This window comes from Chaetodon auriga, chromosome 19, assembly GCF_051107435.1.
Source record: "Chaetodon auriga isolate fChaAug3 chromosome 19, fChaAug3.hap1, whole genome shotgun sequence".
NCBI classification, from domain to species: Eukaryota; Metazoa; Chordata; class Actinopteri; order Chaetodontiformes; family Chaetodontidae; genus Chaetodon; species Chaetodon auriga.
Window position 1 is genome coordinate 5,550,806 of NC_135092.1, and position 16,065 is coordinate 5,566,870.

General features: G+C 43.2%; 2 protein-coding genes across 3 annotated transcripts; both read right to left on the reverse strand.

Moving 5' to 3' along the window:
* Positions 1 to 173: 173 nt before the first annotated feature.
* On the reverse strand, positions 174 to 4,587 carry LOC143338201 (annexin A1-like). Its single transcript, XM_076758432.1, has 12 exons — positions 4,509 to 4,587; positions 4,301 to 4,408; positions 4,117 to 4,222; positions 3,712 to 3,806; positions 3,401 to 3,514; positions 2,909 to 2,999; positions 2,536 to 2,672; positions 1,995 to 2,088; positions 1,627 to 1,722; positions 1,196 to 1,254; positions 879 to 1,001; positions 174 to 743 (listed from the first exon to the last, which is right to left on the reverse strand). Exons 2-12 carry the CDS (start codon positions 4,367 to 4,369, stop codon positions 687 to 689), a joined length of 1,041 nt encoding a protein of 346 aa, XP_076614547.1. The 5' UTR covers positions 4,370 to 4,408; positions 4,509 to 4,587; the 3' UTR covers positions 174 to 686.
* Positions 4,588 to 5,734: 1,147 nt separating this feature from the next.
* tmc2a (transmembrane channel-like 2a) lies at positions 5,735 to 13,817 on the reverse strand. Of its 2 annotated transcripts, XM_076758467.1 has the most exons (20): positions 13,790 to 13,817; positions 12,857 to 12,899; positions 12,328 to 12,738; positions 12,057 to 12,215; positions 11,504 to 11,594; positions 11,325 to 11,406; positions 11,121 to 11,227; positions 10,925 to 11,023; positions 10,607 to 10,749; positions 10,324 to 10,471; positions 10,031 to 10,219; positions 9,549 to 9,728; positions 8,769 to 8,927; positions 8,271 to 8,399; positions 7,680 to 7,747; positions 7,001 to 7,240; positions 6,779 to 6,904; positions 6,515 to 6,593; positions 6,232 to 6,352; positions 5,735 to 5,998 (listed from the first exon to the last, which is right to left on the reverse strand). In XM_076758467.1, exons 1-20 carry the CDS (start codon positions 13,815 to 13,817, stop codon positions 5,784 to 5,786), a joined length of 2,817 nt encoding a protein of 938 aa, XP_076614582.1. In that variant the 3' UTR covers positions 5,735 to 5,783. The 2 variants fall into 2 exon arrangements, with proteins under 2 accessions (XP_076614582.1, XP_076614581.1); XM_076758466.1 differs by lacking the exon at positions 13,790 to 13,817 and having other exon boundaries at positions 5,735 to 5,995; positions 12,313 to 12,766; positions 12,861 to 12,895.
* Positions 13,818 to 16,065: the final 2,248 nt, after the last annotated feature.

A 16,065-nucleotide genomic window follows, 5' to 3' on the forward strand; every position in this document is an offset into this window, starting at 1 on the left:
CAAGTAATGAGATCCTAAGATTTTGACATAAAATTGGAAATGTTGATTAATCTGAAAACTTTCTTGCTCCACCTCCCTCACTTCCATCTCCTTTACATCTTTTCCAAACAGATTTGAATTTGTTATAATAAATCATTAACAACAAAGACAAAAAGAGAATACGATCAACAGATAGAGGCTGTATATGTTTTTATTTCTTACATAGTTTCACAGGAGTTTATAGACATTTTTTTCCAGTATCAATGAAGAGACCTCATCACTCCGACCTCATGTATGGACATAAAGATTTGAAGTCAAAGTTAACCTCTATGACAGGACGAGCATTTTGGTGAGATACTGGCGTTAAAGCTTTCAGGAAAAAAAAAAAAGACAAAAAACATCCTTCTCCTTTTCTTCCTCTTCATCTGTCTTCCATGTATTGTAGATTAGTTTCCTGTATATAATATTTAACATTTTACTACAGTTTACCCCAAAAAACAAAATTGTTCCTGACAACAAGAGCAAGTTTTTATTACCACTAGCAATGTGCTTTTGTCAGAAGAGGGTATGATGTTCTTATGTTATTGTTGGTGGGATAACATCAATAAGACAGATGGCCTCGTTAGTTGTATGAATTGTGAAACACATGAGATTTCAGTGGCATCCGGTGGACAAACTTGCTTTGATTTCTCAGTTACAGCAGAATCTCAGTGAGCTCCACACAGTCCAAGCAGGACGTTCCGATAATGTCCATCAGTGTCTCTCTGAGAAGCAGAGACAAAGATGTGGTCAGCTGAAACACTCTGATACCGCTGTATACTGTCATTTGTCTCTGTACTGAATCAGTGAAGATCGAGTGAAAATGAAAGCTCAAACACATCATAGGAGTGTCATTTTACCAGTATGTGATCCTGTAAGCTGTCGTCATACATGGCCCTGTATTCCTCCAAGATCTTCTTCAGGTCGACCTCAGAGCGGCTCACCAGCACCCTGATCAGTGTCTCCTCACATGTGCCGTGGCCCTGTGAGAACAGATCAGAGCCTCCATTGCTGAACAGGTAGGGAGAGTGAGTGCATGCAAATGGCCTTGCTACTACCACTAGTGTGAACGTATTCCCAAGCAGGCATTTGGAAGACAGTCTCAGATACAATAATTAAGACATCATCTGAGTAGGTAAAAAGACAAAAAAAGGGGTAGAAAGAGATTCATGCACACCTTCATAGCCAGATGCAGCTTCTCAGCAAAGAACGCTGGTTTGTTCCAGGCACATTTTACTAAACGTCAAAGAGACACAAAAACATTAGAGCTGAAAATATGCATCGCCCAGGCACTGATGTGTCTGACAGCTCACAGCGTTTCTGTTTATTCTGTGTTACAGCTCATCCTGTGAAGTCTCATTTTCAGGCTAAAGTAGTCCTTACATGGTGTTACACACTCTCTGATGTCATGGTGTGTGATGCCAGAGAACAGAATGTGCAGATAATAGTGGGTTTAGATCTGTTTTTTCATGCACTCCTCTTCACTTGTGCTTGTTCAGATATTTTTTTCATTTGTGCATTGAAGATTTTTTGTTTTTCAGTGGTTCTTGAACATGACCGTTTTCAAATTTGTTGTGCACACATTGCAAATAATGAGATCCTCCTTACCAATGTCAGTGAGACAGTGTTCAATGTCTCCCCTCAGCTCCATGTCCAGGGCTTTAGGTAATGTCACGTCACTTAAGCATGCGTATTGCTGGAATGCTAGCAGGTAAACAGACACACAACAGGCATTTAAACCTTCATGTGATACAGAAATCTAAAGAAATCTCATATTTATAATTTGAGAAATCAGGCTGACTTTGCTCTGTATTGTTCCCACACTGCTGGGTGTGTTCCAGCAGTTACCTTGAACACTGTGGTTCCACCTGTTTATCCAGGTGTATGTGTTCCCTTTGAAATGAATGTTTTGGCTGTTTCAGCCTCTGATGAGTCAAACCTATCAGCTGAAGCATTCCCACATTTCAAGCACTCACTCTTAGAGAGCTGCGGCCCGCTCCGTGTGGTCAGGATGTCGATGAAGGCAGAAACATTGATTCCTTTGGTATTCTCACCTGCCTCAAACAGAGTCTGCAGGTACAGTTTGGTGATAGTCAGTATTTTTTCTTATTGTCAACAATTGATCGCTCTAACAAGTATTATCTTCTCCCTCTGTCTCATGTTGTCCTAAAACTATTAAAACACATCAATGAGTCACACTGTAGCAGTGGGTGACACGTCCCAACATTACTATGAGCACACACGATGTAGTTTATTTTGACGTTATCTAACACACTCTGTCCTGCTGCTGTACATACTCATTAAATTACCGAATGTGCATTAATCCGCCACTGAAAATACACCCCCGAAAGTACACAATGTATTCCTGTTTATGTAACCTTTGATAAAAGCTACAGCATCCTGTTGTTTTTGGAAATTACAGTGAAGACAAGTAATTCTGGTTTAGTTTTTTTCATGGGATTGACATGGCAGTAAAGCAGATTACTATCCTTCAAAAGCTGATTTTCCTGACCTTACCTCTGCGTCCCTTCGGGCCTTATCCATGTCGACTTCAGTGTCCTCGTCTTTGTTAGTTTTCAACATGGCCAGAAGGGCCGTGGCAAAGTCACCGCTGGTTTCATCCTTAATAACGTCCTCCAGTTCTGTTTCGTACTCTGAGGGAGAAAAAGCATTTCAGCACAAAGATAACAGACTTTGCAAGAACTTAATGGGACAAAGTATGGCTGCAGTGGTTGTGGCTGTTGTTTAGAGGCTTACAGTCCTCATGACTGGGTGATTATAGTGCTGCGCTGTCTAGGAATTCAATGTTGTGCTGCTGCTGGCAATGGAGACACTAAAGAGTATAATTACCTACATAAAACACAAAACCTTTCAGGAACTCAGAGCAAACCTTCTTTGAAGACCTTCTTGATCTCAAGAATCTCTTGGTTTGATCTTGTAGCTAAAATTTCCACCAGGACATCTTCATCTGTGCCCAGACCCTGTTGGGATAAAGTAAATGCTCGGAGTGATGAAATGTAGTTGTTACAGTTGAACTTTTACTGTTAGCCTGTCTGTCATTATTTCCGTCAAGATGCCTTTGAACAAGGCACATACCCTCTGCACTGCCGCAGTGCAGCTGCTCAGTAGACAAACAGATCAAACTGTGGCTGGAATAAAAAGCAGCTTCAAGGTCTAAGTGTGTGTAACTGGTGCTGAAAAAGAGTGGTGGACTCCTGTACACTGTCAGCTCAAAATTCCTTTTCAGCAGTAAATTATGGGCTGACAGTGTGGGACTTCACCACTTTTTTTACTTGGTGTCATTCTCTACTGATGTAGGAAAGAAAACACTAAAGAACAGCAGCTTAGAGAGTGGCATTTGGAAATGCAGAGAGATATTTACCTTTGTGGCCTTCCTGAGCAGGTAGGCATCAAAGTGAGCAGGCATCATGAGCAGAGCCAGAGAGACGTCCTCTAAATCTGACCTGAGAGCAGACTTCAGAGCTTTTTCCAGCTTCTGCAACACACAGGGAGCAGCCGCACAAAGGCATGAGCGCCTGCATATCATTATAAAGACGGCATTTCAGGACAAAAGAGTTGACACAGTGAACTTGCTGGACATTTCATGCTTCAGTATTTAAACAATTATCGACTGAACTTGGCTGTATTGGCTTGTGTTCAGCTTGTTGCCTTCGTGAGAAATCAATAACTCACCTCCTTAGCTGACTGTTCATAAACTACTTTGATCTTCTGCCTCTGCTCATTGCTTCTATTCACCAGGACTGCAACGATCACATCCTCGTCCACTCCTGTGAGGGACAAGTTACAGGCTTTCTTTAAAGCATGAGAGCCCAACCTCCAGGTCAGAAAGATGCAGTGTTGAAAGAAAACTTGTATCTTTCCATCAGCCCATTAAAGTTAGGGAAACCAGAGGAGTCGCTGCATCCAGTTCAAAATGGCTTCAAATGAGGTGTTTCCTGTCATTCATTCAGGAAACACTAACCACATTTTAACTGTTGCAGAGTTCTTCTACTTATGCCATCTGCTACAACATGTAATAGCAATGCAAACATTACAAGCCTGAGCTTATTTTGAGAACACGAGTGAGCACACACACACCTTTATTTTCAATGGCAGACTGAAGGACTGAAGCATCACTGCTGGCATTGAAGTTGGGGTACGGGGCGACTGTTCCGTAATACTTGGGCTTTGGCTTACCCTTCACCTACAACAGCCAGAGACACACACACCATGTAAGCTCAATTCAAAGGTACAGCTTCAGCTTTGGAGATCTGGTACTTACTGTGACGGTGTCATCGTCAGGGTCTCTGTCATGGATGATGTTTTTGAAGAATTTAGCGAAGATGGACATGTTTGCTTGGCTGGTAAGTCAAAATCAGAAATAAAATTGCTGTTGAAGGAAAAGAAAAGAAAAATAGATTAAGAATTAAAGATCACTAAAATATTTCTCCTTCTTCTTCAATGTTTAGACATCCAAAAAAAACCCTCACCTGCACTACCAGAGACGGTCCTCACACCCTCGTCTGTACATCTCAGGTGTTAGTCACACTATTTAACGCACTCTGCAGCGTCTCCACCCATCTTTGTGCAGATGATTTTCAGGCAGGTTTGTTTTCACCTGCAGAGGATCAGCCAATCGTCTGCCTCCTCTCAAAGACACATTCCTGTGAGGTGACAGTCAGACACTTCTGACTGGTTGGGCGACTCTTCTGCACAGACTTGTATTGTAAATTTGTAAGTGCTTCACCCTTTGATCAAACAACTTAGCATTCACACAGACATGCGGGGACCACTGACAACCCAGGTGAAGGGGACTGTATTTTATATTTTAAAGGAGCTGGAGAGGTAAACACTCCTAATTACTGACCTGAGACGACACAACAGCAACAACAACATTGTTTTTTTGCTCAATTACATGACTGAACCTGATGTTCCACATTTTTCTCTTGAACTGAAGGTGCTAAAGGGGAACTCAGCTGATTTCACACATCCGTTTTCAGGTGCACAAATGCATATGTGACAAAAAATTGCATAAAACCGTTTGTGGCTCCAGAGGAAGCTGCACAAAAGCTGATAAATCTCCTTCAATGACATTACTTGAGTCAGCATTGGCTGGGGCTGAAGTCTGAAAATGAAACTAGACTTACCGCCTCATGGTTGTAATTCTGCACTAACCAGTCAAGTTGCATTTACATCCATGTCTGCCCAGACTTAAATATGTAGTGAAGCCTTTGAAGGAATTTAATACAAGAAATAAACACACATGAATATAAACCAAGCTGCTACAAAGATGTTATTAAAAGATTTTAAACTTTATTGCAAAGTCAGAGTCATACCATAAATTACAAGGTCATTGTAAGCGTAAGAGAAAATAAAGCTTGAGGCACAGATAGTTATTGAAAATCAATAATAATTAACGTAACGGAGAGGATGAATGAAAATGCACGGTGCCTGCCCACCTTCAGACCCACCGGGGCAGAAACATTGATCAACAACACAAGGTTCCTCCGTGAATCATCAGTTACTCAAGACAAAACTGACGCTGTTATGGAAACGCACAGTAGGTTAATACACCTGTCATTTTCAAAAATGCTTTGAATTGTTGATGTCAGTCAGGAAATATGAGGCCCTAATGAAGGTCCTTATGACTGAAATGCCAGAATCTCAACACCTTGTTTTTGTGCCCATTAATGTCTCCAGCTGTGAGGGCAACAGACTGTCTGAGGGATGAACACAGCCTGCAGGAATGTGTTTTTTCCACACTGTTATCTTGGAGGGGGCCCTCTCCCACGGCCTCGACCTGGTCCAGCACCTGGACCCGGCATTGCACCGGGTCCTCTCTGCCCTGGTTGCCGGCTGACCGGCCCTCGAGCGTTGGGGTTGGGCGATGCCAGAGCCACATCTTTCTGTAAGTTAACACCTTTACCGGCTGACCCGGGCTTCGTCTTAGTTGGCTTTGTTTCCTCTGGTGTCTTTTCTGCTTCGACGGAGACAGAGAAGAATTAGCTGAATCTCTAGCTTTCACAACCTTAATACCTCAATGAATATATAACATCAGAGCTGTTAGTATTTAACACTATCCAAGAATATCCAGAAGGAACTACATTTTTACAAAATTTTGGATTAGTAATACATACACAGACAGAATTCTTCTTTACGAAAAGTGGAAATTTCACTTCATGCGGCGTGTCTGCTGCACAGGAGTTTACTGACCAGGCTCTGATGGAGGAGCAGGGGGGGCGAGGGATCGGTTCGGCAGCAGGTCCTCCAGGTCTTTCATGACCTGGTTGGTGCTGTTCGTGTTGTTCCTCCGATTCTTCTCTTCATCTCGTGCCTGGACAGACAGAGATGGAGGGAGAGAGAGAGAGAGAGAGAGAGAGAGGGAGAGGTGGTGGGCAGAAAACAGTGGGGAGATGATGTTCTGTGGCAGCAGCCCTCTCCTGGATATCTACAGAATGTGTAGTGTACACTACTTTCATCTCCATTCTCTTCTTACCATCTGCATCTTCTTCTTCAGCTCCATGTTGGAGTTTTGATAGGCTTCAGACACTGAGTTCAGATAGTAGATGGCCAGCCTGTCAAGGAGAAATGAAATGAGCTTTGGAGCCTTTTTAGACACACACTCGACAACATGAGCAATCAGTGTTGCCAGTTTGGTTTGATGTTGAAGTTTTCACTGTGTGTATGTGAGTGTGTGTGTGTGTGTGTGTGTGTGTGTGTGTGTGTGTGTACATGATGTCTGCATCTCCTATACACTCACACCATGAGCAGAACAGCTGGTATGATGAGGCCTGGGTTGGCTGCGTAGCTGAAGAGCGTCCCCATGAAGGCTGGCAGGTCCAGGTCAATCGTCTCCATGATCACATCAAACATTTTCACCTTCCCACTGCAAACATCAGGATATATGTGTGAGCATGCACTGCATGTATCTACTGTGTATGCATGTCTAACTAACTTCTGTTATTTGTGCGTGTGTTGCTACCTGAAGGGTCCGCAGTCAAATGAAGGCGGCAGCGTCATGATGGTGTAGACGACAGGCAACAGACTGAGGAAGAGGATGAGGAGCAGCAGACCCATGTAGAAGTTGTTGGACTTGGAGGCCTTGAAGACTCTCTCGTGGGGGACGTTGGTGGCCATCACAGCCCAACACTGATAGTACATGGAGCTGAGGAGGCGGAGCACGTTGATGCCAACCAGCCCAGGAGCATAAAACGCTCCCATCCTGAAATACACCAGAACACGACATGTAATATGATTGGGTGTTGTGTAACAAACACAAAAAATTAAAGCTTATAAGCAGACAGAAGAGGAAGAGGATAGAATGTAATACACAACAATTAAATGCACAATTTTTCAATCTTGGGTTTGGGATCTTTTGTGGCATGATAATTAGAAAATACAGCATCATTATTGGCTATATATAAACATGTTGTAACCTATTACAACATATAACAACTAATGATGGTCATTCAAAGTGCTGCTGACAGCACAGGCAGAGCGGCTCCACTGCAGCAGAAACTGGCAGTATCACTGATATCATCTATCCACTCAGTGATACTGGATATGCAGGCAGTGACGCACACCCATGCATGTAAACACAGACACAGGAACACACTGGCAACCGAGCATATGCAGTGTACGTGTTAAAATAAAGTTCGTACCAGATCATCCCCTGATTGAAGACCAGTCCGAGCACATTACCACTGATGTCAAACTCTCCGTATGACGGCTGGAAGTGGACAGAGACAGTGATTGCTTGCTCTTTCCTAAAAGCTTTGCTGGTGATACAGTTTGATGTTTCAACATGTCGCACTGGGAACATCACAGGGACAAATGATCACATTAATGATGGCTGAACTCCATTTAGCTGCAGCAGTTTTAGGGTCCTGGTATTGTGCATGCTGTCCTACTGTCACACTGTCATTGCTAACTGGGACATTGAGGCCTTAACCACATGTGTGAATATTTGGAAAAAACATGTGTCCATGATCTACAATACGTCGAACACCAGAGAAGAGCATTTTGAGTGTACATTGTGAGCTTATTTTCCTTTGGCGGTTGTAACTTAAAAATACAAACAATAGTAATTAATTACTTATTTGAAGTTATTTAACACCTTTCTGGTGCAGGCCAGCAATGCCAACCAAATGTAAACTAACCAGTCGTCCACCATTGTTTCTGTTTCAGATGTATGTTTCAGTTATTGGCTTTAGACACACCCAGCATAAAGAATTCAAAGCTGACAAACTTACAAATCCAGCCTCCAGGTCCCAGCACCAGCAGTAGTTGAGGAAGCGAACGATGACAGCTCTAGCAAAGTCACCAATCAGGATGGTCAGGTAGGTAACTTGGATGTCCGACACCGTCAACTTCACAAACTCCTGGAACAGCACCAATCCAGGAATATGAAAAGGGGATTATGGTTTTAACAGCATGACATCTCTCACGCTCTCATTTCACACAGTTTCAAATCATTTGTTAGCCATTTTAGCAGTCTTTACAAGACTGAGACTGCATTTCCCATCAAAAGGTCAGACTCAAGAAATGAATTAATCTTAACATGCAAGTGATAAGATATAATCTTGACCAGGAAGACGGAGGCTTCCTCTGTACAGGTGCTGTCTCCGCTGTCTGAACAACTTTCAGTCACTTGAAAATCACATAATTATTCGGCTTAGTTCATGTACAGGATGAGACTGAAATGCATGTTTCTGTTTATAGCAAAGTAAATCAGTTTTTATCTTCATTACTATGCCGACGGCAGTCTCCCAGCAGGGTCCTCTGATGACATCAGCAGGGTCCATGGGGGGCGGGGTGGCCAAGGTGTCATTGACCAGACGTGAGTAGTTGGCATAGTACTCCTTCATGGCCCAGATGGAGGCGTTCTTGATGTACTCCTCTTCTTCCAGCTACAAGGCACAAAGAAGCCAATCAGTCAACAGTGACACAAGTTTCTGTTCAGCGTACTGAATATAGAAACTATTTTGTTTCCTGAAGGAAATGAGCTTTGTTTTCTCAAGATAACAAAATAATGAACTTTTTATCTTGAGATGACGGCATTTAAAAAAAAGAACTGCAATCACCGCTTGGCTTCTGTACAAAGTAGAGATGTATTGTCTTTTTATGTGAATGTCTAGTGGATCATCCATCAACAGCTAATTGTTTGAGATGGAACCACAAAACAAAACAATGCAGACCAAGACCTTAACTCATACGCTTTCCAAAATAAACATCAGATATTTATGGCTCTACAAAAATTTGATTTTATGCTTGTACTCCCCACAACAGCACAATCTCATTCCTCCTAGTGGCTAAAATGCTCAAAGTCAGGTCAGAAAAGTTTAACTCAAGGCTGGCACAACAGGAAAAGATCTTGGGCATCAAACACAGACCAAAGCGCTCTTTACAAAAAGAGTCCAAAACACCAAGTCTGTGCCAAGATTGTCTGAAGGGTTCAACAAAGTTATCGTCATCAAGTGTATCGGTGGGAATGTGGTCACCATTAGATAACTGACACACCGCTACCCTACCTTGGTGTTGACCTCGTCAAACAGGGCGAACAGAAACGTGTAGAGGTTTCCCAGGAAGAGGGCGAAGATGCGTCCGAGCTGCCACTTGAGGGCAATTCGAGGATGGTAGTCCTCCAGCTCAGCGATGGTCTCAAACAGAGGAGGACACACCAGACCCAGCAGAGACATGATGATCTCCAACTGTCCAAAACAGTCAGTATCATCAATTACAGCTTCACATAACTAACTCTTTCAACACAAGATACAACACCATTTAATTTGCCTACATTTGTCTTTCCATGTTTTTTATATGGTGTTTTTCATATGCTACAAGACATATCGTGAGTGAAAGAAGCAGTCCATGTCTGAGCACGAAACATGGATTCAAACAGGCAGGGTTCCATACATAATGAGGAACCAATCAGATCAGCTTGCAGGGTGGGGCTACGGTGAAACGAGGAGCATCAGAGAAGAAGCTAGGTGTAGCTTCTGACCATCTTTACCTCGTTTTTCTCGTACCAGCTGAGGTCGTCCCTGCTGGCAAACTCCTGAGACCTCTTGACCACAAAGTAGATGAGGTACCCGCTGCCGCCGAGGCTGCAGGTGATCAGGAAGTTTGCCAGGACTCTGAGGAACCTCCGCAGGTGAATGTTCTCATCCTTTTGGTTCTCCTGCTCGTCCACAATAGACTCCTGTTTAGACAAAAAAAAAAAAAACGACCAGAAAGGGGAACATGAAGAGTTGAAAAATACAGTACACGTGTATCTATTTATTGTAAAACTGTTGCCATGGCTACCTTGAAGCTGGTTGTGATGGAGGCATACTTGTTGTCAGCGGTCTCTGCGTTTCCTATGAGGTAATCCCAGCTGGTGAACATCTTCCAGGCAAATGTGAACTCTCCCTCATCTCCGTCTCCACCTCCAACATCAGCGTTCTTGGCCATTCTGAAAAAAGAAAATTATCCCTGCGCTTTGCTTTGTTTTGTCACATTTTTAAACTTCAGTGACTCAATAACTTGTTAGACAGGAAATGAATGAAAAGCAAACGGCCTCCTGAGCTGGATTCTGCTGCAGACTCACGTGCGGATCACGACCATCAGGCTGTAGCCGAAGGTGCCGATCCCCACCATGAGGTAGGACAGAGGCAGCCTGAACTTCAGCAAGCCGATGGTCCTCTGACTGTTGTAGAATCCATAGAACAGGACTGAATATTTGCAGTAGCCCTTAGAAAAGAAGAGGTGCAGTCAGTATTTCCTTTTCCTCACTCACTTTCCTTTAGTGTGAAAACCTGATTATATAAGTTCTCTGAGCTGATTTTCTTTATTTTTGCATATTCTTGGGCATATTTATATGCACAACACAATAAGAATCTTTGGTATATCATCAGATCAGGCCCACATTGAAGTCCATGAGGACAGAGTAGTCCTGAGCAGTGTCCTGCTCTGCTCTGGGTACAGTCTTCCTGGGAATAGACCCGTAGGGAAGGCCCATCAGAACCTGAGGAAGAAAGAAAGGAATTAAATGAGGTAACATTTTATATAAGGACGAATTTATCCTTAAAACTTCCATGCTGATTTGACTTGACTGACTTCACCTCAGGGATGACCACCAATCCAAAGGTGAAGCCAAAAAGGACCAGGTTCATGCCATACATCCATCGCAGGAAGATGAAGTAAGACGCCACAGATGATCCAAAGTGACCTTAGGACACGGAGGAGATCTTTCAACTCAGCATCTGTCCACAAGGAGGTGCTGTTCAGCTGTTAAACACTACAGCTGTGCCGTGCACGAAACCTACTTTCCACCTCTTTGATCTTCCTCTCCCAGGGGATACAGGCTGTTCTGAAATTCTCAAAATCCCTCTGGAACTTGATCCATTTCTGGGATTTAAAAACAAAAGAGGGAAAAGACTGAAAAAAAGACAGAAAAAACACACAAGCAAAAAGCAAAGATAGACAGCTGGATTTTGTGTCTAACCTTTGTCATCATCACTTTGTAGGCATACCACTTCCTGCCTTTTCCTTTGCCCAAAGCTCCTTCAAACTTATCCACAAACTGCTGAGCCTCCCTGTGAAGGAGCAAGGTCACGTGCCCATTAAAATTAGCTGGGATTATGTTTTTCCACATTGGTTTACTTCCAAAGTCACAATAAGGAGACAGCAAAGCTGAATACAACAGTATAACAAAGACACATATTTAATCCATGTGTTTAGGAGGAAGTGCACATTTATAGTTTCAGATGCAAAGTTGTGTCACACGTCATCAAAGTAATTGAAAGCAGAAGTGATCATAGTGATCAAGTGATCATGTTTGTTTTCATCACATAAACATATAAAGTGTGCGTTTTATCATGTGGAATTCATGTTTTCATATTTGCTGTGAGTTTAAGTTTGAACGTTTGAAACAAACATTTAATCCTTTAATTAATTACTTTAATATCAAGGTTTGATATAATGTGGCTCCTTGATTCTGGGCTCAGGAGAAGAACTTGGATGTCAAGGTGGAAACCAGCACAGGTGTGAGAGATTACTTCAGGTGCGTGAGCCTCCGGTGCATCCTCCATGGTTTGTTCCTGATGTTAGCGATCAGTTTCTTCTTCTCCTCCACCTCCTCCATCAGCCGGGCCATCTCTCCCTCTGACATGGACTCCTCATCCTCCTCGTTAGAGTCGGAGTTGGAGTCAGAGGAGCTGGAGGAGAATAGGCAGTTTCATCTTGATGTAAACATCAATGTTACTTTGATGGGTATGTGACTGCGTATGGGTGGTTTTACTTCCCCTGACCTACCTGTCATTCTTCTTCTTCTTCTTCTTCTTCTTGTCCTTGTCGTTGTCCTTGTCTTTACCCTTGTCCTTCCCTTTGGCATCCCCCTTCTTCCCCTTACTGTCCTCCTCCTCCTCCTTCCCTCCTTTCTTTCCTCCTCCCTTCCTTCCCCTCTTTCCTTTCGCCACGTCGCTGTCCTCATCGCTGTCCTGGGCTTTTCCTCCTCTCTTCTTAGCGGCCGCTCCTCCCCTCTTCCTCTTGGGAGCCTCGTCCTCGCTCTCATCCTCATCATCATCGCCACCGCCACGTTTCTTGGCGGGCTTCTTCTTGTTTGCTCCCCTGCCTCTCCTGGGAGCTTCATCCTCCTCCTCATCATCCTCGTTTTCGTCCTCACTGGCTGGTTTCTTTCCCCGGCCTCTTCCCTTTGCGCCCCTTCCAGCTGCCTGCCTCCTGTTTGTTCTCCTCTGGGTGACACCGTCTGCATTAAGACCAAATGAAACCATATTCAGTCCTCTGGTTATTAGATTAGACTCTTAGAGTCAGTTCCATGAAATGCTGTTTTACCCACTCACCATCACTGTCACTCAGATCTGCGTCCATCTCGATCCCAACTGAGGAAGAACATGCAAGACACACAGATAATCAACCACCTCAAAGGGCCACGAGCACCTCCATCCACAGTGACAGCGATCATAACTCTGTTCCACATGACCCATTTTCAAATTCAGTGCAAGAAATTTCACTGTCATTATTATGGAGTCCAACAACTACTGTTTGATAGATGAGTGAAGTCATTTTGTTTAAATAAATGTCTGCTGCTGTTGCTGAATGAGGCAACGCAATGATGACTGAGCCAATGGTGCAATGACGCTCACTTTCAGCATTTTCTGACAGCAGATCAGTTTGAAATATTGCAGACAGTGATGGAACAAGAAGGAGCAGCCACGGTGAGCTTTTAGAAGAAGAGCTACAGGCAGACAGGCGGCACACCTTCAACTCTCTGCAATATAACAAACTCCTTCCACTGTGCCCTGCTGCCTGTTCACAGAAAACACCCAGAGCTTGCCTTTGGTATCATCTCACGAGCAGTGTCCAAATTTAATTCCAGGAAGTCAGCCCAACAGCAGGTGAGGAGCAGCAGAAACAAAAGCAGAACAAGTGATGGTGTCTATATGCTCTGTAACACTTATTAAGTTTCTGCTTGTGAAAATGGGCCAAGAGTCACATGACTGGAGTCCTCGCCTCTGCCAATAAAGTATATAATGTTGTCTTTAAGTAGTGAGTGGTCGTAAAGATCGATGAAGATCAATTTGTGCTCACATGCAAAATCAAATACAGTTGACAGCACAGATTATTCTACAAATTTGTCTGGATTCAGGAACATTTTTGTGTCTTCCAAATGAACCAGCCTGCACATCACACACATCATTACAGCCTGCACAGCTTATATCATTGCAACACACAACAAATGAAGCCTTCATTCCTCTAACCTTCAACTCACCTTCGTCCACATCGTGTTTTCTTGGCATGATGAAGAATAAAAAGCGTCCGTCCTCTGTTTCTTTTGCAGCGTTCACCCGGTCTACCCCCCACAGCCGGCTGGCTCTCCTCTGCTTAGTACCGTGCCAGCACCCAACTCAGGTATCTGACAGTGCCGTCACTATGACGACAGATGCATGTGACCTGCTCTCTCCAGGTGCTCTTGGATAGGCGCAGTAAATTCTGGAAACCAAAGGTGATCCACTACGGCTTAACAAGCACAGAGGCTGCGTTATTCTCCAGGAGCTGAGACATTCATATTTCATTATAACTGCACAGAGGTGGTGAGACGGAGTGCAGCTGTGGGTTCATGTCAGGCCTGTGATGGATCTGTGGACACGAAACAGCATTCAGAGTGGCACTGTTTAGCTCGGCTTGATAATTGCATCCTGCTTTGTTTTTCCTAAATAGCCAAAAGACCACATCATCTAAAGTGCCTCAAGACACTCTCACTCCTCTTGTTATTGGAGAGCACACCTACCACACACACACACACACACACACACACACACACACACAGACAAGAAGACCAGACACCCTTAAAGATTTAATGAAGGTTTAGGTTTCTCTATGCAAGGCTCATTAGGCAAACAGTAACTACCCTGGGATGACCTTGTCGCGGCTGCTCTTTTTGTTTTGCGTTCAATGGAAATGCAGCAGGTACGGTGTCAGCCCACCCGCAGCAGCTGCCTGTGTGTGCAGAGCTGGAAGCCACGCGGAGAAACACATCGAAGCCTCATTAAATAATACAGTAGAGCTCATTTTTCACATCACAAAATGATTCCATTACACGGTTGTCACTTCCCACGTGTGAGTTGTGGATCACACCCTTTTAGCCTTGTACTGGTGCACAGGTGAGTGTGACACATCTGCTGCATTCCTCCACCTGTTCAGAGAGTATGGACACAAGTGGTCCAAATGTTGAGAAAGTGACAGCATAATATTACAGATGCTCCCATAGAGCTAATGGCATAAGTAGTTGAACATATTTAGATCCTCCAGCATGACAGTAAATCTTGATTTTAGTAAGCATAAACACCACAGGCACCAATATAAAGCTTTATGATTAAGTGGACTTCATGTAAAACAATTTTTAAATGCATATTTTAAATGAACTGTATATTAGGCTATAAACAGTATGTGTATGTCTATATGTATAGCATATGCACATGCAGCTACATGTACACGTACATATGTGTGTATTAAGTATGCTTCAGAAGTTTCTGCCCTAAGGTGGAGCACCTTTCCAACATCTCGTGATGGGGTGGAGTCTGAGCACTTCTGTAACCTTCTGCCTATTCGACACACACTTCTCAGCTCAGTGAGTGAGAGAGAAGCCACAGGTTTACATTTGTAGTTTGCAGACATTATATATCCCAATCTGTTCTTTGGAATATGGTCCAGTGGGTCACAGGTGGAGATTAGTGTGTATGGAGTTCTTCTTCCTTTTTCTTTTAAAGCTGTATTAACTGTCTTTCTTTCCTCACTTGGCAGCAAAAAAAAAAAAAAAAGGTGTAAAGGTAGAGCTTTGAACATGTTGTAAACATAACGATGACAAATTTGATCTCCTTTTAATAAGCTGATGTGCAGTGTTGTTGGCAAACAGGTAGCAATTTACATATTCAGCAGATACGGAGCAACATTAGCATTCATTTGAAGATGTATTTCTGGACAAATGGTGAAGGAAATGTTCAATGTTCACGCTGCGTTTAGTTTTTTACATACTTTGGCTCAAAGAACACTGATGAGAGCTGTGAGAGTGAACCAAAACAGCAAAGTTGTGGCCCGCAAAACAAAACAACCAATTAAACGAAGCTGAAACCCTCCACAGGGCAGCACATCTCCATGACTAACCTCTTTCATATTACACATAGTCATTTCATACATTGTTAATATGAACCTGGCTTTAAGGGTTTGCACATGCTGTGCAGGAATCAACAATTTTCTCTTCAAATCAGGACACGTTTGTGGTTGGACACAAAGTTCCAAACACCTGCAGGTCTAAAAGAGCATCAGATGCTTCTAAATCAATATTTCATGCTCGATCAGCATGAAAGATGCATGAGCGATTAAAAGTTAATGCATCAGGTCTAGCAAATGCTGTAATATTACTGCACATCTTTGACAAGTCAACAAAAGTGTGTGTGTGGCACAAGGACTGATAAACAACGTGTGCTTATTAAAAATGCTACTTTTAATTTCAGTCCTGTGAACATGAGCAGCTTTAGATGTTAATAT